The sequence below is a fragment of the Sphaerulina musiva genome (assembly GCF_000320565.1).
Source record: "Sphaerulina musiva SO2202 unplaced genomic scaffold SEPMUscaffold_8, whole genome shotgun sequence".
NCBI classification, from domain to species: domain Eukaryota; kingdom Fungi; phylum Ascomycota; class Dothideomycetes; order Mycosphaerellales; family Mycosphaerellaceae; genus Sphaerulina; species Sphaerulina musiva.
In genome coordinates this window covers 1,209,386-1,230,566 of record NW_016017390.1, presented here as the reverse complement: position 1 = coordinate 1,230,566, position 21,181 = coordinate 1,209,386, and the positions used below count along the sequence as shown (strand labels likewise).

Below are 21,181 nucleotides of genomic sequence, written 5' to 3'. Positions count from 1 at the left end.
GTGTTCGTTGCAAGGAAGACCATGGGCGTGGCAGTGGTTACCACACCGTGGACCTTTCCGGTGTTCACCGTTCGTTGGGTGCTCTTGATCAACTGTCTCTTATCACTTGCTAGGTACTTGAGAGGCTTCTAACGCGGACAGTGTCGACTTACTCTCATTCTGTACATGTGTGACCTAGGGCGAAATTGACCCGCTCAGTCCGCTGTCTCCATCAAGCTCGTCTAACTCTCCAGAGTCGCTAGAACCTTCAGATGCGATGATCTCGCCATGAAAGTGCTCTTCCCTATCTCCGGAGCTGATGGTTTCCTCCTTGACATGAAACCTCGTGTCCTGGATCCTCCATAGTAACAAAGACGATCTGAGCCTCACTATCCATGTGTCGCATTCATCGTGCCGGGAAGCATGTAGAAATACTGGTGAGCTAAAGTTACCTTCAATTTTGCGACTAGCTCGACTTGCTAAGCTGAGTTCATGCCTGTCCTAGATGCACCTACCATCAAGCCATCTCAAGCCTGGACCTTGAAAGTTCTTCCTGAGGCAGTCTTCCTCTCCTTCTCCTCCGTGTCTGGTCGCGCTCTTCGTAGGACTGTGAAATGTCAGCTTTGATGTCGATGCTCTCATAGCTTTCGCTGTTGCATACCCTGCAAGAAATCTGCTGTCCGTCTGCGCATGCGGCTGTGAATGTATGCCTTGCTAGCCTTGATGTGGTAGTGAAAGTAGTCGCGGAACGTCTGAATGTGCGAAATGACCTCGTACCGCCGTTGCTGTGTGAGGTGCCGCGGGAAAAGAACTATTTTGGCAGTTAGCATGAACTCTCCTATCACATTACCATCTCACTCACCAAATGTGATATAGCCGACCTTGTCTTTCGCATTCGCTAGACCTGACACGCCCTGCAATTCCAGAGGCGGATCATTTCTGAATAACACCTGAGGCGCGTTCTGGATAGCCCGTCTTCTCGCGTCCACGAACTCCTGCAGGAAGACCTTGCCATATATCCTGTCCGTCTCATCGGAGAACACTGTGCTGAAGATGACCGTCACACGATCATGGCTCGCCTTGATGTAAATCGCCTCTTGGTCCCGGTAGTGTATCGCTCTGAGCTCTCCCCCTTCCTTCACACCCTGAGGCGCACTCTCACTGGTGTAGTGGCTAGCCTCTTCAGCCAGGCTCTTGTACTCATCAAACGCTTGCTCGAAAGGTGCAGCCATAGCATTACGCTTGAGCAAGCTCACCCGGCGGATCAGGTCGTCTTTCTCTTCCTGCTCGGCCGGGAGATTCTCGAGATCGACTTGCACACTGAAGTCGTAGCCTTGCTCGGGTTGTACGATGTAAGGGCCATATTCACGTTGGAGGACAGATTCGGCGCCGTACTTGACTAGTTCGGGGTAGCACTTCACGGCGATCGAGATGAGAATTTGCGTCTTGGTGTTGGGAGTCGAGATGTGGAAGGTGACATTGTCGAAGTCAGAGACTACTTGGTCGATCGATGCGGGTGGGTTTCTGGGAGCCTTTTAGTGGAAGTGGGCGATGTGAGTCGATGGAAGGCTACACACTCTGGGTTGAATCGATCTTTCAGCAGTGACTCGATGAGCACGTTCTGGTAGTCGAGGAGCAGCATTGCGGCGGTGCAAGTAGATTTATGTACGGTAGAAGAGACCAAACATGAGCAGTGGTAAAGCAGCTGTCGTAACTGCCAAGATCGCCCGCAATGCGGCTCGTCGGCTCCCGGAGACGCAGACCCCAGTCGGCGCTAGGAGGTAGTGTTACTGCCGATCTTCAAGAAATAAATCGAGACGCTCCAAGAGCTGTTCCTCTCCAACAAGTACATGTACCGCCATTGAACAACCACGACATCCGAACGTCCAACGTGCTCTGACAAGCCGCAACTCAACATGGTTCGCTCCTATCGTAGATATGAGCCTGGCAATGTTTTCGGCACCGTCACCACCGCATTTTCGAACACCGTCTGGACACCCAATCCCTCGAGTCGCAACGCTGGCAGTGGAAAAGCCTTTGTAGGCGCAAACGAGGAAGTGCTGTGTTGGGATGTCAAGAAAGGAGAGCTGCTATCAAGATGGAACGATAAGGATAACAGGAGTGCGGTGACGTGCATTTCCCAATGCGAAGTCCAGCCAGACCTGCTCGCAGTAGGACACCAAGATGGATCAATACGGATATGGGATTCGCTTTCTGGCCAGATTGTCGTCAGCTTCAATGCGCACAGGAGTGCTATTACCCACTTGCAATTTGATCGCGATGGTTCGAGACTGGCCAGTGGAAGCAGAGACACAGACATTATCATATGGAATCTGTTATCAGAAACAGCCGAGTTCAGGCTCAAGGGCCACAAGGACCAGATTACAGGAATGGCCTTTCTCCGCACATCCCGGGCGGCGGGCAGCGTAGATGAAGAGAACGAAGAAGAGAGGTATCTTCTATCTACATCAAAGGATGCGCTTGTCAAAATCTGGGATCTGTCAGCTCAGCACTGCATCGAAACCCACGTTGCTCAGTCGAGCGGGGAGTGTTGGGCCCTAGGAATGAGCCCTGAAGGTACTGGGTGCATCACGGCCGGCAGAGATGGCGAGCTTAAAGTATGGAGTCTGGATATCGACGCTTTGGCTGAGCTCGGCGGCACTGTTGGAGAGACCAAGAAGTCGGATGTGTTGCGCAGCCAGGGCATCATACAACGGCAGGGCAAGGACAGAACAGTTGCCGTGTCATTTCACCCAAAGCAGGACTACATCGCGATACATGGTTCCGAGGCGGCAGTGGAGCTCTTTCGGATACGCGCAGCCGATGAGCTACATCGTGTGATGCTGCGGAAGCGAAAGCGGAGAAGAGAAAAGGCTGCCGCTGCTGGCGAGACATTGGTGCCAGAAAAGGATGACGCTATGGAGCAGCCAGCTGTGACAGACGTCTTTGTGCCTTATGTGATCATCCGGACAAATGAACTAAACGCCAAGGGCGAAACAGTCCGTAAAGGTGGAAAAGTTCGATCCGCGAATTGGATTACGTCGGGCACAAGAACATCGAAAAAGCTGCAGCTGCTCGTATCGACTACAACAAATCAGCTCGAGGTTTACGATGTGGTAGCATACCGCGCACGAGAAGATAAAGCGAGCAGAGTAGCGCCCGATTATAATCGGTCACTTGCTGTAGAACTGCCTGGCCACCGAACAGATATCCGTACACTCGCATTATCGTCTGACGACCGCATGCTTGCCAGTGCATCAGCCGGTCAATTGAAAGTATGGAATCTGCGAACACAGTCATGTCTTAGGACACTGGACTGCGGGCCGGCATTGTGTTCTGCGTTCTTGCCTGGTGATCGTATGGTGCTGCTGGGCACAAAGTCTGGAGAGCTTGAATTGTACGACATCAGCACCAGTACATTGGTGGAGAAGATAAACGCGCATGAGTCTGCGATCTGGACTTTGGCGGTACATCCCGATGGCCGTTCAGTAGTCACTGGTTCAGCGGACAAGAGCGCGAAGTTTTGGAGATTTGACGTCGTGGACGAAGAGATACCTGGCACAAGAAGGACGACTCAAAGACTGAAGCTCTCCCAGACGCGGCAGTTGAAGGTGAACGACGATGTACTGTGTGTGTGTTTCTCTCCCGACCAGAAATACCTTGCGCTCAGTACTCTTGATAACACAGTCAAGACGTTCTTCGTGGACAGCCTCAAACCTTACCATATTCTCTACGGTCACAAACTGCCCGTGCTCAGCATCAGCATCTCTAGCGACTCCAAACTCGTGGCGACATCTTCAGCCGACAAGAATGTCAAGATCTGGGGCCTCGACTTTGGCGACTGCCACAAATCGTTCTTCGCTCATCAGGACAGCGTTATGCAAGTCAGCTTCATCCAACACCCTCAAGAGCAGGATGAGAAGCACACCGTCTTCAGCGCTGGCAAAGATGGGGTGCTCAAGTCATGGGATGGGGACAAGTTCGAACAGATTCAGAAGCTTGAAGGACATCATGGCGAGATCTGGGCCATGGTCATCAGCCGCACTGGCGAAACCGTTATAACTGCTTCTCACGACAAGTCGATCAGAACCTGGTCTATCGGCGACGATCTCATCTTCCTCGAAGAAGAGCGGGAGCGGGAATTGGAAGAGCAGTACGAGGCCACTCTTGCGAAAAACATGGATCGCGATTTCGAGGGTGACGAAGACGCGAACGACGAAGTTGCAGCAGCATCGAAACAAACCATCTCTACGCTGACGCACGGCGAAAAAATAATGGAAGCCCTTGAAGTTGGAATCACAGATCTAGATCTCATGACGGAACATAATAGTCAGCGTGCCAAGAATCCCAAGTTGGCCGCAATACCTCAGGACCGCAATCCAATCTTTATGGCTCTGGGGAATATCTCGGCAGAACAGCACGTCCTCAAGACACTCCAACGTGTTCCCCGTCCCGCTTTGAATGACGCTCTCCTTGTTATTCCTTTTTCAACTCTACCCACTCTGTTCACATTCCTCGCGATCATTCTGCGGAAACACATGGCACCCGAACTTGCTTGGACGATATCGCACTTCATGCTACAAGCGCACATGAATCAGATCGTGGCGAGTAAACAGCTCAAACCCCTCTTAACAGAAATTTACGAGGCGTACGATGCATGGCAAGATGAGGAAAAGCGGGTCATTGGATTCAATCTTGCAGCTTTGGAGATCATGGCGAGGGAGTCAAGGGAGAATGAGAATATCAATGGTGGATATCTGGACTATGAGAAGCTTGGCGATACTGCGACTTTGGAGAACAACGGGAGGAAGAAAAGGGGATTCGCTAGTCTGGCATAGACATCCAGCTATTCGCCTCGCAAGTTACGAGGCTCGAGGGCGAGTAGGTCTATAGTATAATTATACAGATGAAATTGGCCTCGAGCGCCCTCGACTTCTATACTAATACTAACAGTTTACCTGCGAGCTATAACCCCTTTTTCTACCTTTTCAGAGTTGCTGCCAGAAGTTTCCCGGGGAAGTGAAGGGATGGATATACCACTGGTGCTGTTTCGACCTCGTGATGTACGGGGCAGAATCATCCCCGTTACATGTAAGCGAGGTATATGTTGATATGGTGCTCGATGAGGCCGGAGTACGGCTTGTGGAACTTTGAATTAAGAAAGGTCAAGGCTGGTATACAGCACACTAGTAGGTAGCACATGTACCTAGTATTACCTGTCTCGGGAGGGCCGCCACATTAGTGAACGCGCTAATGACGCGCGGCTCTGTGGCACAGGCCGCCGCTGGGACGACCAGCTGAAGTATCCCATCGTGAAGAACACCGCTCCTGTCTTTCTGCCTTCTGCATATGAGCGAGACAAACATGTCTTCCATACCCCTTCCACCCCCGTAACATTGTTCGACTGCTACCGCCACAATCTCGACCGACATGCCTTCTCGCGACAGCTCGCCGGGTCGCAAAGACTCTGGCAGCGCGCCCACTTCGCCCACGAAGATGCTCGACAAGGTCGAGCTGAGCGATCTGGAGTCGAGTCCGCCGAAACTCCCTATTGAGTCGGATCTGATGCAGCTCGCACGTTTGGGGGAACTCCGAAGCATACAAAAGCTGTTCGACAGCGGAAAATACAGTGCCAAGTCGACAGATGAGCAGGGCATCACTGCACTCCACGTATGAGCACCGCGCACAGCATAAAGAGGCAGGAGCATGAACCAGAGGCTGACGTCTAGTCAGTGGGCTGCCATCAACGGACACCATGCGCTGTGTCACTACCTCATACAAACTGGCGCTGATATCAATGCCAAGGGTGGTGATGCACAGGCGACTCCTGTGTTATGGGCGAGCAAGCGCTTCAACCTCCAGGTCATTTCATTACTATTATCGCATGGAGCAGATCCGTTGATACGCGATGATCAAGGCTATAATCTGCTGCACTCCGCTACATTGGACGGCAATGTGTATCAATTGATCCTGCTTCTGCATCACCCGGACCTGCCTGTAGATGTTCCAGACGCTCAAGGTCACACATCGCTGATGTGGGCGGCCTACAAAGGTTTTCCAGCTTGTATCGATGTCTTACTCCAATTTGGCGCAGACGTACACGCTACTGATGAGATGGGATTCACAGCTCTGCATTGGGCTTTGGTTAAGGGCAGTTATCTCTGCATTCAGAAGCTTGTGGAGTATGGAAGCGATCGCTTTGCACGAAGTAAACCCCAAGAAGGCCAGACCGAAGGCGACACACCGGCGGAGACTGCTGCTAAGATGAAAAGCGATCGAATGTGGCGCAGAGCGCTCAAAGAATGTGGCTACGACGACGCCGGCAACCCTTTGGCATTTCCCATGCCATTCTTCAAGGACCGGCGTCTTTTTTTCAAGCGCTTCTTTTTTCTTTGGCCATTCGCTCTCGGCGGACTCCAGCTGCACATGCTGGCATATCTGAATGCCTGGGTCTCAGTCCCCGGAGTGCTCATCGTAGGGTATGGCCTACAGTTCGCAGTACAGAAACTACTTCGTTGGGCACCCTCCGAGCTGAATACGATGCACAAGACACCCTTTCTTGCAGGGATCTTTGCGGGCACACTCTTCTGGATCGGCGTGCGCTACATACTAAAGATCCTCCCAAGTAAGTTTGTTGTGAATGACATTGCAATGCCGCCTAGCTCACGATTGTTCAGATACTCTTTCGACGCATTTCTTCCTTAACGTGATGTTTGCAACCTGTTACGGGCTCTGCGCATACTTCTACTTCATGACAATGACGGCAGATCCCGGATATATACCCAAAAGCGCGACTCGTGGCCAGACAAAGAACACGATTGATGAGCTCATCGAGCACAATGCATTCAACGAAACACATTTTTGTACAACATGTATGATACGAAAACCATTGCGCAGCAAACATTGCCGACGGTGCGGTAGATGTGTGGCGAGAGAAGACCAGTAAGATCATATTCCTCCCATGAAACGTCGGACCCAACTGACCTGCTGCAGCCATTGCCCTTGGGTTGATAATTGTGTTGCGATCAATAACCACAAACACTTCATATTGTACGTGCTGTTCATGATAATCGGCATCGGCTTCCTGATACAACTCAGCATTGCATGTAAGTTGATCCTCTCAAGGTTCTGATGCGGGCGACACTAATGAGACTCAGACATCGAGATCCTCCCAGCACCAAAGGACGCTGTCTGTACTATCTTGAAAGACGAACTCTGCGCCGAGTTCTCGAAAGATCCATTGACTATCATCACCAACGCTTGGGGCTCACTGCAGCTTACCTGGACATTCATGCTTTTGTTCGTACATTTCTTTCAGGTCGCGCGCAACCTAACCACCTTTGAAAGCATGCGAAACATGGACCAGGTCAATCCACTCTTATCTGCAGTCACGGCAGGCACGATGAACATAGACTCCTCCCAGCTCGGGAGCGGGGGCGCCGGTCCTGATGCAGGCGGACACAAGCACAAGAAGAGCGAAGGGTGTATAACAAGATGGGCTCGAACCATTGGTATCGACGTCTTTTTTGCCATCGCATTCCAGGGCTATAAAGGCCACAAGAACAAGACACAAAAGCAGAAACAGCCCAAGCGCGAAAATCCCTTCAGTCGAGGACTTTTTCGAAATTGTCAAGACTTTTGGATGGATGGACCAATATTTGGTCGGAAACAGAGCAACAGAGGTCTTCTCAATGGCGAGCTTGTCGACTACGCGAGCATGTATGATGTACCCCGGAGAGGGATGAACTACCGCAATGGCGGCTACACAGAAGTTGCTACTGCGGACACAGAAGAAGTATAACTACACGTACCAGATATAGGCAGTGTGTTACAGCCATTTTTCCTCCTGAGCGATCTTCCTTTCTCCCTTACTGCCTTTCTACATTGGAGTAGACGTTAGTCCCGGCCGTCATCCATTTCAGTAGACCCCAGATTCTCGCCAGACAAGTACATGGCAAAGACATGTAGGTATGTTCACAACCAACTGATTTGGCTGAGATTAAGACGGGCAAACACACCAGATGCCCGTCATTGAGGATGAGTTCGCCAAGATACCTCCTAGCTCGAAGCAGATACCTAGTCCAGATTTATGCTCTGCATAATACACTCCGGGGTCTGATACCGGGGGCTCCGGGATTGCCGATCAAGCCAGGTCCTTGGGACTTCGAGAACGTTTGTTAAGAATAGATTTAGGTCAGGGAACTTACCTACCGTAAGGTACTTACCATTGTCCTTACTGGTACACTCCACACTGGGTAGGAGGTACTGTACAGATCTCAACATTTGGGCGGAAGAATATGGTGCGACGGAGCGGTTGGATAGAACTATCACGACCGCGACGATGACACAAGATGGGCTAGTTCTAAGCGATGGTAGGACACACTCGACGCTGCCATCCTCCTCCATCCACTGCCCCCAAAACACTGACATCCGCCTTCGCAGTCGCCGCACGATTCGCCGACTTGCCCATATCCCTTCTCCACGCCGAGCTCCAACGACGACAAGCCCAAGGTGAACGGCCGGAATGCGGCTCGAACAACACCAACAGGAAGTACAGCTTCCCTATCCACGCCGTCGCCCTCCTCGTGATCCTCATCCTCTCTACCCTCGCCTGTTCGTTTCCCTTGATCGTTCGATGCTTCCCCAAGCTGCCAGTCCCGCACCATGCCCTGTTCATCAGTAGGCACTTCGGCACGGGCGTCCTCATAGCCACCGCCTTCGTCCATCTGCTACCGACTGCGTACACGAGTCTGACGAATCCATGTCTTCCCCCTTTCTGGACACACACATACCCGGAAATGCCAGGCTTTGTTGCCATGGTCAGTATCATTGTGGTGGTTGGATTGGAAATGATATTCGCAATGAGAGGAGCAGCGCATAGTCACCACGTAGACTTTGAGCAATTGCGAGGATCAGGAGGGCCTGTGGAGAGGCCGGCAGGAAGAGGCAGAAGCACAAGCTTCAACAGTTTTCGACAGGTGCCTTTGGATGATATGAGCAGGGACGGACCTTCGGATAGAAGTGCTTATACAGACGCGCCTCCTACGCCGGGAAGCCCGGGAAGCTCATTGAATAAGCCCTTGCCCAGGCCACCTAGCCGTGGTGAGCAAGAGGACGAAGAAGATGAAGATGATGATCTCGATCTGGATGAGCTGGACCCGAATGAGGACGATATGCAGCCTTTGACTAGTAAGGCCGATACTGACAACGATCACTCAACAATGCACACACATGCGAATGGCAATGGCCGGCCTGGTTTCCACAAGCGCAAGATCTCCTGGGCAGATCAGGGGGCTGGAAGTGATCACCAAGCGCATACGCCTGCTGTACTGCCAGCAGCCCAGGAGCAGCGGCTCGTGCTCCAATGTCTGATGCTCGAAGCGGGTATCCTGTTCCACTCTGTCTTCATCGGCCTCGCTCTCTCTGTGTCCACAGGCAGCAAATTCGCGGTGCTCCTGGTGGCAATTTCCTTTCATCAGACATTTGAGGGTCTGGCACTGGGGTCTCGCATTGCCTCAATAGGATCCTTTTCTACCTCATCCTACAAACCTTGGCTCATGTGTCTGATGTATGGCATCACCACTCCCATTGGCCAGGCGATCGGTTTGGGCGTACAGGGGCTGTACGATCCCGCATCACAATTGGGCCTGCTTATGGTCGGAACTATGAACGCCATCAGTAGCGGACTTTTGATCTATGCAGGTCTCGTACAACTCCTCGCCGAAGACTTCCTCAGTGAGTCGAGCTATGCTGAGCTCAGAGGTGTACGAAGACTGCAGGCCTGCGCGTCTGTAGTTGCTGGCTGCGCTCTGATGGCCTTGGTAGGCGTCTGGGCGTAGCACCAAGTGGCCACAACGCATATATACATGTATATCCTTAACTCCCATTATTACTTTTTTCGGACTCTTCTTTTTTCTTTCAATTGCATGACCTTTCTTTTTTTTTTGGAAAGCATAGCGGAGGGCGTGCGTGGCATCAGGTATATGTCAGTTCAGGTAGGTATCTAGGTAGGTTAGGTACTCACAGAGCCTGAATCCCGTCCGGTTTCTGCATCTCTTTTTGTTAATAATCGCGAGTACATGTAAGGTAGGTAGGTATCATTCTCTTCTGCCCTCTGATTGATCCGTCACGTGGTCGATTTTGCTTTTATGTCGCTATCTTACCTGATAGGCTGATCTTACCTTACTGATCGTCGCCGTACATAGTGTAAGAATAAGGTAATCAAGATGTCGGGCAAGTACATGTACCTACTTATGGGATTAAAGTACCGTATGTAAGTAAAGTCATGTAAGAATGGATGCGGTAACTGGGTAATGTAGGTATACAGCTTAGGTAGGTACGTGGAGGTAGGTAGGTACATACATAACACACCTATGTACCTTACAGGTAGTGAACAGGTATATTACATATACCCGACATTTTGTAAGCGAAAGTCAAATCAGTCAAATTCGTGACTTTTTTTTCTGTCAAACCAACCTGGAATGCACCCTTCTCCGCACGCCACCTGTTGATCAGGCAGCGGGCGATGAAGAGGGAGGGGGTTTTATGATGGGAGATTTCTGGTAGGATAGTGCCTCTACCTGGCTTATTCCGGGAGATGCGACATGTTTATATGCCGACTGCACCGTTTTGTGAGAAGGGAGATTTCTGGTAGGATAGTGCCTCTACCTGGCTTCTTCCGGGAGAGCGACTCATCAATGAGCCGTCTGCACCGTTTTGTTGAGCGAAAGCTTTGCCATTTCCGCGGCAAGCAGCTCAGAGCGGGAGTAGACGAACTTCGGCATCGTACCCGTGAGGTATTTCGCCGGAATCGGATAATGGCGCTCGACCCACCATTCCTCGAGCGGAATCTGGGGGTAGAGTGCGCGGAGTCCACCGCAAGGGAGGTCGGAGGGATTGTCTTCGAGCATGGCAAGATCGACAATCGTGGGCGGGGTCGAAGCAGGAGTGTCGGAGCGTTGAGGAGGGCACATCTTGTGAAGGATGTCTTTGGTTTACGAAATCGTGCAGAGCGTGTGCTGTGCTGTCGTAAGATTGATTTGATGAAGAAGAAGAGAGAAAGAAGGACGAAAATTTTCATATTTGAGTCTTCTGTGCGTCCGCATCCGAGTGATCCCATAGCTGCTTACTCTTAGCCATAATGTATGGAGTACTGGTACCATGCCGTGGTTTGTGCCAGCTGACCAGAGAGGTGGAGCAGAACGAGAATTTTGCCAGTGCTGACTCTGGACATGTTGGAGTACCGCAGGTAGACCATAAGGTGTACCAGCTTGCCAGGGAGGCGCAGCAGGAATAGATTTGTAGCCATTTTAAGGAAGAGCGGGTCCATGAAGTCAAGAAGTGGTTGGCTGAAGCAAAAGAAGTTCACCCGGCCCGAGATGGATGCAGCATACCATAAACTGTACTGGAGCGGACCTGCTGAAAGCGGAAGGGTCCGTACATCCATCATCATCATAATCAGCAGCAGCAGCAATAAAGTCCGTGCAGAAATTAGCGTTACGCTGTATGCTCCGGGGTCTTTGCCATCCCACTCCCTACTCCTCGCAGCAAAACGATGGTATTGCCCGTGGTCACACGCTGCCCCAGTTTCTCCCCAAAGTCCAACAGCGTACCGCCTTCTACGTGAAACACTCGGAGTTTATCCTCCTCGCTCTCAGACCGATTGTTAACATTTTGCACCTGCAAGCTCTTGGCCGCAAGATCCAAGACTCTGCCTACGGAATATTCCGAGCTGTAGAAGAAATTTCCCTTTGGTATCTTCGCGGTTATCGTATCCGAACTGGCTTCTACGTATAGATATAGCCTCTTGTCTTGAGGGATCTTGTCGTCGCCTTTAGCAGTCCTCTTCAGAGTGTTAATGGCCGTGACGGAAGCTGCGGCACTCTTCCTTGCTGGCGTTTGTGGGACCTTGGGTGTGGGCAGACTAGCTTTCTTGGATAGTCCCCAAGCTTTTAACTTGTCCAGCGCTGCCATTCCTTTCTCCTTTTGTGTTTGTTGGCCATTCTTCCCTGTTCCCAGAGGAGTGAGGTTCTCGCAATTGTGCTCGTAGGTGAAGCGGTGTTTCAGACAGTAGGATCGTCGACATTTGTCGCAGTGCACGCCTGTCACGAGGGGTGTGTTGATGAGGGTCTTGCAGGACGGATCGGAACATTGTTGTTCGTGGGAGAGGATGCTCGGTTTTGTGGGGCCTTTGAAGCCTGTTGTTGTCGTTGGAGGGCCGCGATTCGCTTCTGCTCGTCTGCGAGCCCACTCGCCTTCCTTGGGACAGGCGTGGGCTGTTTCAGTACGGTGGTCGAGGCAGTATGAGCCTTTGCAGCTTTCGCATTTGAAAGGAAGAAAGTCGAGTTGCCGGCAGAAGGCGGCTTGACAGTGAGCGCCGATTGCTTCGACTTCCGCATGCGACATGGTGCTGAAGCTGCTGTCTTGCTTGGTTGGGTCTGGGGTAGAGGCCATGCTGGCGTTGCGCCCTCTGCTATTATATACCTTATGTACGTATCGCCAGGCCAGTCAGGGCTTGCGTATGCGATGGTCTGCCTGGCGGTGATGGCTAAGCGATGGCAAAGAAGATTCTGGCCACTTCGTGACACGGAGGCCGGTGTGTGTCAGCAGCGCCGGTCGATGCGGTGGAGAGTTACCTGTTCTCGGGAGTGGTGAAGGGAGAGAATAAGGTACTTGGCCTTGCGGTCAGCGTCTATGACTTTCACACGCCACAATGCGACAACAACAACAACCTTCACTCACTTCACTTGGCCATCGGCGGCATAGTATAGCACACCGGCTACTCTGCTATACCTACGTGTACCAGTTCTGCCCAGCTACCTTATCCGTAGCTCCGCGTCTGCCCGAGACCCGTGTAGACACTAATCAATATTTGAGCCATTTCATTGGGTCAGGGGCGCGACTGCAACCGGCAGATTGCCAAATACGGTGCACAACGGCTGCGGGGTTGGGGGCACGAGATCACGTCCCGCCCGCCCCGCCTTCCACTCTCTCGTGAACAGCAACAAGAGACGCGGCAGGGCACTGGGCAGGGCAGGCGCCAGGCGAGATGGGATCTACTATCTATCTGCCTGCTCATCAAGCTGTACATGTACCTTACCTACCTCTCTGTATCTCTGTACCTCCTCCTCCTCCTCCTCCTCCTCCTTCTCCTCATCACGACTTACTTGATATTACCGTATTCATCAACATAGCTTCGCAGCAGCCTGCTGACTTCCAACACCAGCTGTGGATATCCCCATTCTTCTATTGATTGCCCTCACGCGACGCATCAGCCCATCCATGCAGCCACCCACCATAGGAACTACCCGCTGATACCTCGACTTGCCCCGGGCAATCGCAAGGTCCATCACTTCACCGGGTTCACTGCTTCATTTGACGACCACCATGTTACCACCTCACCTTCAGCAGGGTGTCGTCCGTCAACGATCGCTCTCGATGAGTGCTCTCCGCTCGTCTACCGCCGCTCCCCTCCTTCGCCCTGGCACTGCCTATGCGCAGACACGCAGCTTGTGGTGGAAGCGGCCCTATGACTACACTTCCCAGATCGATCCCATGTATCACCGAATGAACCGATATCGAACACTGAAGACGCGGGCGAGGATGCTCGATAAGCTACGTAGAAAAGGCAAATGGGATTGGGATGCGGTACAGCGCCCCTTCTTCACCCCGAAACACATCAGATGGGCGAGTCATGTCGGCAAACCCAAGTGGACGCCCGAGCAAGAGCCACGAGACCGCACGAGCAAAGCCGAACGGGATGAGCACCACGATGGCTTTGAGCTCAGCCAACGTGAGCGGGAGTGGAAGGATCACATGGAGGCTTTGCGGAAGCGTATCAATCAAGATCCATATGAGGCCGTGTTTGGAAGACGCTTCGAGCCCTTCTGGACCCCTCTGGTTCCCCACTGGATGAAAGAGGAGATGGGCCTACAGTCAAAGGATGCTTCCGAGACCACAGCCACTTCCAACAGCAGAGAACAGAAAGTAGAAAGCGCTAAGGCACCCTATAGACCACTCGGTCCGGAGCCGATCCGGGCAAAGAGTCAAATTGATGCGAGCGATGCGGCATCGGAGCATCAGTCCACGCCTGCACGATACAGCTATGATCCCAAGAAGACATCCATTGACGTTAACAGTGATTCGCCGAATGGCCAGCAGACCAGCTATTCATATGGAGCTACGACGAAGTGGGACTCATGGACTAAGAAAGCCAGCCGCGTGGAGTGGGACTCCGTATCCGGGGAGAAGCGACGTTATGAGTATGATCCAATCAGCAATCGCATGGTTCAGGTCAACGGCCCTCCAGAGTCGGAGGTCAGAAAGGTCGAAGATGCTTTGAAAGACTATCCAGCCAGATCACAATCCCCTCTCATGTCTCATGGCTGGCAATCAGGTCTCGGCAACAAGACTTCCGATTCAGCAGTAGTCGACGTTCCCATAACGAGATTCAACAACACTCGCCAGGCCATAACAGTGCCCACCCAAGACAGCGCTGGCCAGAAGGCCTCTGTCTATTTTCCTTCTTTGACTAACACCGCCATTGTTGCAGACGCCCCAAAGCCATCGTCACTTTCCAAACATGAACGATATCCTGACACTTTGACTGCAAGTGATGTTCGTGCTTCTGTGGGTCAGAGCAAAGCTGAACGAGGCCCACCAACGGTGCGCGAGGAAGAGCGCGCTTACCGTCACGGCAAACCAGATCCTCGCAAAATGAGTCAATGGGAACAAGCAGAACACCGCATGATGCTCAATGGGGAGCTCTATGACATTACAAAGCAAAAACAGAAGCTGCTCAAGCAAGAGTCTGGCTCCTTAGAGAACATTCAGCGCGATATGGCCAAGCTGGAGACGCGCGCCTCTGATCTCCACACGGAGCTTGATGCTATGGATGGTGCTACTCCTACTGTAGTTGCTGCACAGCCAGGAACAGAGCGGGACTCGGGCACGTCCATCACTGCGAAATTTCACAACACAAGCGCGCAACCCACATCCAAGTTGCAGCCCGCGCTAGAGCGCATGCCAGCAAAGTCGACCAAAGTTGTAGAAGATCCCGACGACTCGGCTGCACACGAGTCTACTGGTGACTTTGGCGGGTACAACTTTAATGATATTCCCAAGCCTCGAACAATTGCCGCTCGGCCTGCAGAGCGCACCCAACGACAATTTACGACACAAAACGATCTTGCACGAACCGAGGATGACAGTCTGCGCAAGTCGGGCACCAGCATGGTTGAACTGCTCCGAGAAAAGCGAAGTCTCGAAGATCGTGTGCAGGGCGAGGTTCTTGGCCGCAAGTCTGCACCACGCTGGATCGATGTCATGAAGGCTCGTCAGGCTGCTAAAGACGACAGGAATTCGGAAGACAACGCTGTCACGGACATCCGGGATGCTGCAAAGAACGAAAGACTCGCGAAGGCAAATGCTCTGCTGCAAGCGGAGATTGATGAGCAAAAGTCGTACATGAACGCGCATGAGCATCGCCACCCTGCTGTTGCCGCAAGCTTGCAAGAGCTACCTGTCAAAACCGCTGTTGTGAGTGACATTAGTCAGAGCGAACGCCAACGCTATCAGGACAAGATCAGAGACCTTCGCAAGGAGCTCGATCTCGCGTACAAGCAGAGCAGCACCAACGCAGAAGGCCATGTTGATACCATTCGAAAGCTCGAGAAGAAGCTTCAGACCAGTCTTGAGAGTCGATCTGATGTATCTGATGCCGAGAGAAAGAAATATGTAAAAAAGATCAAGGCCCTGCGCGAAGAACTCGATGCCACATTCAAGCAGAGCAGCATCAATGCAGAGATGCATGTAGAGCGCATTCGCGAGCTCGAGAAAGAGTCCGAGCAATTCCGGGGTCGTAATAAGCCCATCGATATTCCGCAAGCAGAAGGTGACATGAGCATCAATGTAGCCAAGTTCGCCAAGGATAGCAGCAGATGGTATAAGCAGCCGGCGATAGTCCATGCCAGGAATCTGCAGCAGCTTGAAAGTGATTCTAGAATCTTGAACAGGGAGCGTGACGCAGCGCTGTCAGAGCACGAGCTGAGGGCAGGATCAGCATATGAACGGAAGGCTAATCAGAAGAAGCAAGATTTGCAGTCAAACATCGCAGCAGGGCCGCATCCAATCGATCAAGCTCTTGCGGAGTATGAGCGAAAAGCTGTTCAAAGGGAGCGAGACCAAGCTTTGGTGAAAGAGGTGCGTGATATTTACGAGAAGCAGTACGGCACGATCGACGTCCATCACCGCCAGACGTCTGTCGACAAAGCGCTCGAGGAACATGAGCGAATGATGAAGCCCGAGCCAAAAGCTGCTCCTGAAGCCTTCCATGCGCTTGATAATCAGCAACCTCTTCCAACCTCGCTCGATGCCGCGCTCAAGGTTCATGAGCAGAAGCGGAAGCCTCAGACCAAGCTGGAAGAGTGCGAAACTCACCCTACCTCCCTTGACAGAGCGCTCGAAGCTCATGAGCAGAAGCGAACGCCCCAGACCAAGCTAGACGACTGCGAAACTCGCCCTACACCCCTTGATAGCGCGCTTGAAGCTTATGAGCAGAAGCAAAAGCCCCAGACCAAGCTGGACGATTGCGAAACTCACTCTACCCCCCTTGATAGAGCGCTCGAAGCTCATGAGCAGAAACGAATGTCTCAAACCAAGCTGGATAATTATGATCACGCTTACTCTGTTAAGAACCAGGAGCACGATCTCCACAAAAATACTTCTCGACTTGAGAGGCAGGCTCGCGAAGCAGAGATGGCTCAGCAAGAAAAAGAAGCACATGACGCCCAATCTGCTATGGACCAGGAGGTTTGTGGCACACGCAGTCTGGACACTGATGTTCAGCATCCGATCAATACCGAAACCCAGCACACCGTCCAGTGGCAAGAGCCCCCAATCTACAAAGTGCTCGCTTACGACTCGGGTAACGATTTCCTCGTGACATCAACCACATCAACGAACTTTACTGGCCAAGAAACTCCTATTTCGATCCCTGAGGCTTTATCGCAGCTCTACCAGCCCGCTCGCTTCATCCCAGAGTTCGCCGAACTGCAGAAGCAGAACTTCCAGGTCATTTACGCCACTCGAGATCTGCTCGTGCTCGGCAAGGCCAAGACCACCCAGGTTGCAGCCGAAACGACCACTCTACAGGACCACGGTCTCATCGTACCGCCAGAAGAGCCCACGTCCGCGGAGTCAGCTCCCAAGGTCAACCCAGTCGACAAGACCGGCTTGCAGGAACCCGTCACGGGCAGCTTCGCTTCTCCCACAGGCTTTGTAGGCGATCGCTGGGAGTCCGAGGCAAGCACTGTCTCGCCTGAGACACAAGCTGTCGATGCTGCTCTTAGTGAATATGAAGCTAAACACTATCCCCGCGTGACACGACAGGAACGAGTATTCTCTGGCAGTCGACTCAGTAGTAGAGGTTCATCTTCATCTTCATCGCACACATCGAATAAGAAGAAGGAAGAGAAAGAACAGAGGAGAAAGTATCGTGGTTGGAGGCGAAGTGCTAAATGGGCTTTGATATCTGGAGTCGGAGTGGGTGTTGCGGCGTATAGTATCGGTGCTGCGGCCGAGAGAAGTCGAGAGAGGGACATGGAGAGATGGCAGAGGATTCTGCAGGAGCAGAGGGCCTTGGGAGGTTTGGGGGCAGATGGAAAGAGATTGAGGGATAGTGGGAGCGGCGTGTTTTGGAGATGATGCTAATGACGCTATGTGAATGTGTCCGGTACGATCGTTATGAGGGCGTTCTTTGGGCAAAGGCATGAGCACGGTGTTGTTGGGATCGAGATATCATAGGTTGTTCGAGTGTAACAGAACACTCGCTCTTGTATCAGCTAAGAGCTCAGGAGTTGACATAGTCCGCTCAATCTTTACAAATAAAAACTGATCATGCGCCGTAAAATGATGATAGCACCAATTAGCTCTGACAAGGTCCCTCTAGGAGACGACTGCGGGATACCTAGTTCGAACCTCGACTAGAGCAGGGACTTATAGATGTCCCGTACATGTATTTGCACAGATTAAAATCTGAGTATCAAAAGTTGAAGTATACTAATAGAAATATAGTAAGGCAGTACTCTTAAGGACACTAATATACCTACCTACGTAGCTGTAAGTGAACTATAAAGCTAGCCGGATTTCCTTAAAGTACTAAACGAGCATTTCTCGAGATCTATATTGCTTTCTCTACTTGTATAATACCTAGCTTAGTATACGGATATAGAGATATAGCAGATGTAGCAGATATATTCAAGGTGTTGTAGCTTTAAGGTAAGGTAAAGTGAATATCGTAATAGGTGTTTGAGGACAGGAGAACCCCACTTGACAGCACCTCGCGCGCATTCTTGTCCCAGTATCTCCTACCTATGTACCTGACCGTAGACAACGGGTTGCACACCACCACAACAACGAACGCTCAGAATGGCGACAACAGACCCCTTTGATGCAGCACTGTATGTACACTAGTTCAATCTATTCTCATCAGCCAACTGACTCTTCTGCCATAGAGACCTTCTTCGCCGACTCCCGCCTTCTTCCACGCAAAAGAATCTCAATGGCATCATCTCCCTCCAGCCTTCCCTAGAGGAGGACTTGCTGTCTTCTGTCGATGTCGCCCTCACGTCGAAGCGCTGTACCAAGTCAGGGCGCGACTACCTCTGCTGCGACTACAACCGTGATGGAGACTCATACCGTTCGCCTTGGAGCAATGAGTTCGAGCCGCCCATATCGGAGGATGATGCTGCCGATCTAGTGCCTTCTGGCCGCGTTCGCAGAATGGAGGAGACGCTCAACCAGGGCGTTGACGTGTACCGTGAGCTGTACTATGAAGGCGGCATCAGCAGCGCATACTTGTGGGCCTTGGATGACGGCTTTGCGGGCGTTGTGCTGTTCAAGAAGAGCGCGAGCGGAACAGGAAAGGGTGGGTGGGACAGCATCCACGTTCTGGAGGTGAATGAAGCGGCGAATAAGAGGAGCGCGCACTATAAGCTCACTTCAACTGTCATCCTGGAGCTGGGATTACAGTCGAGCACCGTGGACAATCTTGAGCTCGCAGGCAACTTGACAAGACAGACGCAGCAGGACTCGCCACTGCAAGGACTACGAGATGCGGAAATAGAGCAGAGCCACGTGGTGAACATTGGACGTATGGTCGAGGACATGGAGACGCGAATGCGGAACCTGCTACAAGAAGTGTACTTTGGCAAAGCAAAGGATGTCATCGGCGATTTGAGGAGCATACAGCCGCTGAGTGAAGCTGAGCGAGATCGTGCAGCACATCGCGAGGTTATCGACAAAATGGGGCGTTGAGCGCATGCACGTGGATGAGGGACAGCATGAATTGAATTGGCTGGCAGCATCGGCTGCCTCTAACATGTCCAGGTCTACAGATGGCTTCGGTCATGTGGCCATCATGAAGCATGAGTTGAAGAACAGGTATGAAAAGCATGAACAGATCTCTCTCATGACTCCTATCAGACGATACTGATAATGAACATTTGATCACGATTTCTTGCTATTCTTGCTTCACTTGTAGCGCACAAAGTCAAACCTCACTTTGAGACTGTGTTAATACAACGCATGTTCTCTTGATGATAGCACAGCACAGTTCTTTGAAATCTTGACATGACCCGAGCCTCAACCAACAAACAGCGCCAGCATGAACAAAAACAAGGGCAATCTTGCCACCGGAAAGAGACAAAAAGGGCAGACCACATCACATCGAAAAAGGGCTGAAGATCTGGTCGTAACTCACCTGCAGCCTCCGATGCTCAAAAATGTGGATATGCGCAAGCTCGCGTTAAATCTGCCATGTCGCCAGTTGATCAAGAAGCGATTCACCAATCTGCCAACACCCGCCGGCTTATTCAGTCAGCTGGGATCAGGTCTCCGCCTTCGCATCTTTGCACTGGCCTCCACTTACTCGGCGCCATTTCGAATCCATAGCTTTCGCGGTAATGGCAAGCTCGCCCACGGCCCGTACCATAAAAACAACTTGACGCAGGTCGCCGATGCTAGAGCTTTGAGCGCAGTCAGCAGAGCCGTACGACACGAGACGAACATGATGTTCTATCGAGTCAACACCTTCAACATCAATCACGATCCACATCGTTCTGGCAACGACGCGACATCGGTATTGAAGCGCTTCCGAGAAACGATTGGCGAAGAGGCGTTTTCTCGCATCCGAGCACTAGGCTTCATTGCCTATGTTTCCAACGAACGGGCTTCGCAGATGCTGCCACCACCTCAGGATCTGTGTATTCAAATCACGGAAGCCTTGAAAGCCATGATCATCGCTGGCGGCATATACAGCTTGGAGATACAGAGCGTCAGTGCGAAGCTCGAGGTCTGCATTGCTATCGATGGCCATCATTCTCACCGAAACGTCCCGATCGATGATAATGACCTCGTGAGGGCCTTGGAGTATAAGACACGGTTCATGACAAGTATTGAGCTCTCGCTGAGACTTGCTGCGTATACCTGGGAACGACATCTGGCCAGATGGATGAAGATGGCCGATGAGGCAGCGCAAAATGGAGATGAGGTGAAGCGAAGAGGTATCAGCGAGGTTGTGGTGAGTATGTCCACTGCGAGAGAGAGACTACGGACCATGCTGCCTTTGCAGAGCCGGATATGAGCAATTTAGTTAGTTGTTCTATGGGTGTAATGGGAATTCAGCAGCTGCAAAACTACCTGATTTCAGGAAGTTCTTGATCTCATCATGGTGGTATATGAACAATTTTTTTCGATCAAGGCACTGACTCAATTACACCTTGAAATCTTTACTACCTGAACCATCCCAGTCATGGATTATGCGAGTCATTGATACTGCACGTCAGTCTTGCGCACTTCGTGGACGAAACGTAGCATGTCTCAGTTTGCGACGAATGGCAGTTCAGGAATCTGCAAGAACAATTCTTGTGGTTTGTCGTTAGCAGCATTAAGGTACATAAGGTACCTATAGTGAAGCTTTGGCCTCGTCACGTCTGTACAATGTATCTACTAATGTACCTAAGCTAAGGTACCTAACTCAAGCGATCACATCTGACCACATCATGAATGATCTGGACATTAATATGTACTGACACAAGTTGCGTAGACGACGGGATTCTAGAGGAGAAGATTTGGGAAATAGGGTACCACCTCTGAAAGCAAGCAGCATTCGAGATCGGCACGGGTTCTTATGTTGCACAGATAA

General features: G+C 51.6%; 8 protein-coding genes across 8 annotated transcripts; 6 read left to right on the top strand and 2 right to left on the bottom strand.

Annotated features, from left to right (window-relative positions):
- Positions 1-506: 506 nt before the first annotated feature.
- Positions 507-1,621, bottom strand: SEPMUDRAFT_49480 (ARP2/3 complex 34 kDa subunit; the record flags this gene model as incomplete). Its single annotated transcript, XM_016909116.1, has 4 exons — positions 507-586; positions 641-790; positions 842-1,503; positions 1,557-1,621. 4 exons carry the CDS (start codon positions 1,619-1,621, stop codon positions 507-509), a joined length of 957 nt encoding a protein of 318 aa, XP_016758855.1.
- Positions 1,622-1,851: 230 nt separating this feature from the next.
- On the top strand, positions 1,852-4,817 carry SEPMUDRAFT_135021 (WD40 repeat-like protein; the record flags this gene model as incomplete). Its single annotated transcript, XM_016902675.1, has 1 exon — positions 1,852-4,817. Exon 1 carries the CDS (start codon positions 1,896-1,898, stop codon positions 4,815-4,817), a length of 2,922 nt encoding a protein of 973 aa, XP_016758854.1. The 5' UTR covers positions 1,852-1,895.
- Positions 4,818-5,377: 560 nt separating this feature from the next.
- SEPMUDRAFT_150742 (ankyrin) lies at positions 5,378-7,823 on the top strand. Its single transcript, XM_016906368.1, has 5 exons — positions 5,378-5,649; positions 5,713-6,604; positions 6,657-6,921; positions 6,973-7,085; positions 7,137-7,823. The coding sequence occupies exons 1-5, from the start codon at positions 5,410-5,412 to the stop codon at positions 7,778-7,780; spliced, it is 2,154 nt and encodes a 717-aa protein (XP_016758853.1). The 5' UTR covers positions 5,378-5,409; the 3' UTR covers positions 7,781-7,823.
- A 418-nt stretch (positions 7,824-8,241) lies between these two features.
- SEPMUDRAFT_90096 (Zinc/iron permease) lies at positions 8,242-9,865 on the top strand. Its single transcript, XM_016910520.1, has 2 exons — positions 8,242-8,351; positions 8,422-9,865. The coding sequence occupies exons 1-2, from the start codon at positions 8,321-8,323 to the stop codon at positions 9,816-9,818; spliced, it is 1,428 nt and encodes a 475-aa protein (XP_016758852.1). The 5' UTR covers positions 8,242-8,320; the 3' UTR covers positions 9,819-9,865.
- A 1,022-nt stretch (positions 9,866-10,887) lies between these two features.
- Positions 10,888-12,731, bottom strand: SEPMUDRAFT_150740 (uncharacterized protein). The gene has a single exon (XM_016906367.1). It carries the CDS (start codon positions 12,430-12,432, stop codon positions 11,476-11,478), a length of 957 nt encoding a protein of 318 aa, XP_016758851.1. The 5' UTR covers positions 12,433-12,731; the 3' UTR covers positions 10,888-11,475.
- Positions 12,732-13,107: 376 nt separating this feature from the next.
- On the top strand, positions 13,108-17,881 carry SEPMUDRAFT_150739 (uncharacterized protein). Its single transcript, XM_016906366.1, has one exon. It carries the CDS (start codon positions 13,366-13,368, stop codon positions 17,680-17,682), a length of 4,317 nt encoding a protein of 1,438 aa, XP_016758850.1. The 5' UTR covers positions 13,108-13,365; the 3' UTR covers positions 17,683-17,881.
- A 498-nt stretch (positions 17,882-18,379) lies between these two features.
- Positions 18,380-19,491, top strand: SEPMUDRAFT_150738 (F-actin capping protein, beta subunit). Its single transcript, XM_016906365.1, has 2 exons — positions 18,380-18,437; positions 18,492-19,491. Exons 1-2 carry the CDS (start codon positions 18,406-18,408, stop codon positions 19,291-19,293), a joined length of 834 nt encoding a protein of 277 aa, XP_016758849.1. The 5' UTR covers positions 18,380-18,405; the 3' UTR covers positions 19,294-19,491.
- A 151-nt stretch (positions 19,492-19,642) lies between these two features.
- On the top strand, positions 19,643-20,620 carry SEPMUDRAFT_119255 (uncharacterized protein; the record flags this gene model as incomplete). The annotated part of the gene is made up of 1 exon (XM_016901493.1): positions 19,643-20,620. One exon carries the CDS (start codon positions 19,643-19,645, stop codon positions 20,618-20,620), a length of 978 nt encoding a protein of 325 aa, XP_016758848.1.
- Positions 20,621-21,181: the final 561 nt, after the last annotated feature.

What these genes read in the sequence shown, in the direction of transcription:
- SEPMUDRAFT_150742 (XM_016906368.1), top strand. Translation starts at nt 5,410, where the DNA reads ATGCCTTCTCGCGACAGCTCGCCGGGTCGCAAAGACTCTGGCAGCGCG. An exon ending in CATACTAAAGATCCTCCCAA is followed by an intron (nt 6,605 to 6,656) that starts GTAAGTTTGTTG and finishes ACGATTGTTCAG; the next exon opens with ATACTCTTTCGACGCATTTC. An exon ending in TGTGTGGCGAGAGAAGACCA is followed by an intron (nt 6,922 to 6,972) that starts GTAAGATCATAT and finishes GACCTGCTGCAG; the next exon opens with CCATTGCCCTTGGGTTGATA.
- SEPMUDRAFT_90096 (XM_016910520.1), top strand. Translation starts at nt 8,321, where the DNA reads ATGACACAAGATGGGCTAGTTCTAAGCGATG. An exon ending in TGGGCTAGTTCTAAGCGATG is followed by an intron (nt 8,352 to 8,421) that starts GTAGGACACACT and finishes CCGCCTTCGCAG; the next exon opens with TCGCCGCACGATTCGCCGAC.
- SEPMUDRAFT_150740 (XM_016906367.1), bottom strand. Translation starts at nt 12,432, where the DNA reads ATGGCCTCTACCCCAGACCCAACCAAGCAAGACAGCAGCTTCAGCACC.
- SEPMUDRAFT_150739 (XM_016906366.1), top strand. Translation starts at nt 13,366, where the DNA reads ATGTTACCACCTCACCTTCAGCAGGGTGTCGTCCGTCAACGATCGCTC.
- SEPMUDRAFT_150738 (XM_016906365.1), top strand. Translation starts at nt 18,406, where the DNA reads ATGGCGACAACAGACCCCTTTGATGCAGCACT. An exon ending in GACCCCTTTGATGCAGCACT is followed by an intron (nt 18,438 to 18,491) that starts GTATGTACACTA and finishes CTTCTGCCATAG; the next exon opens with AGACCTTCTTCGCCGACTCC.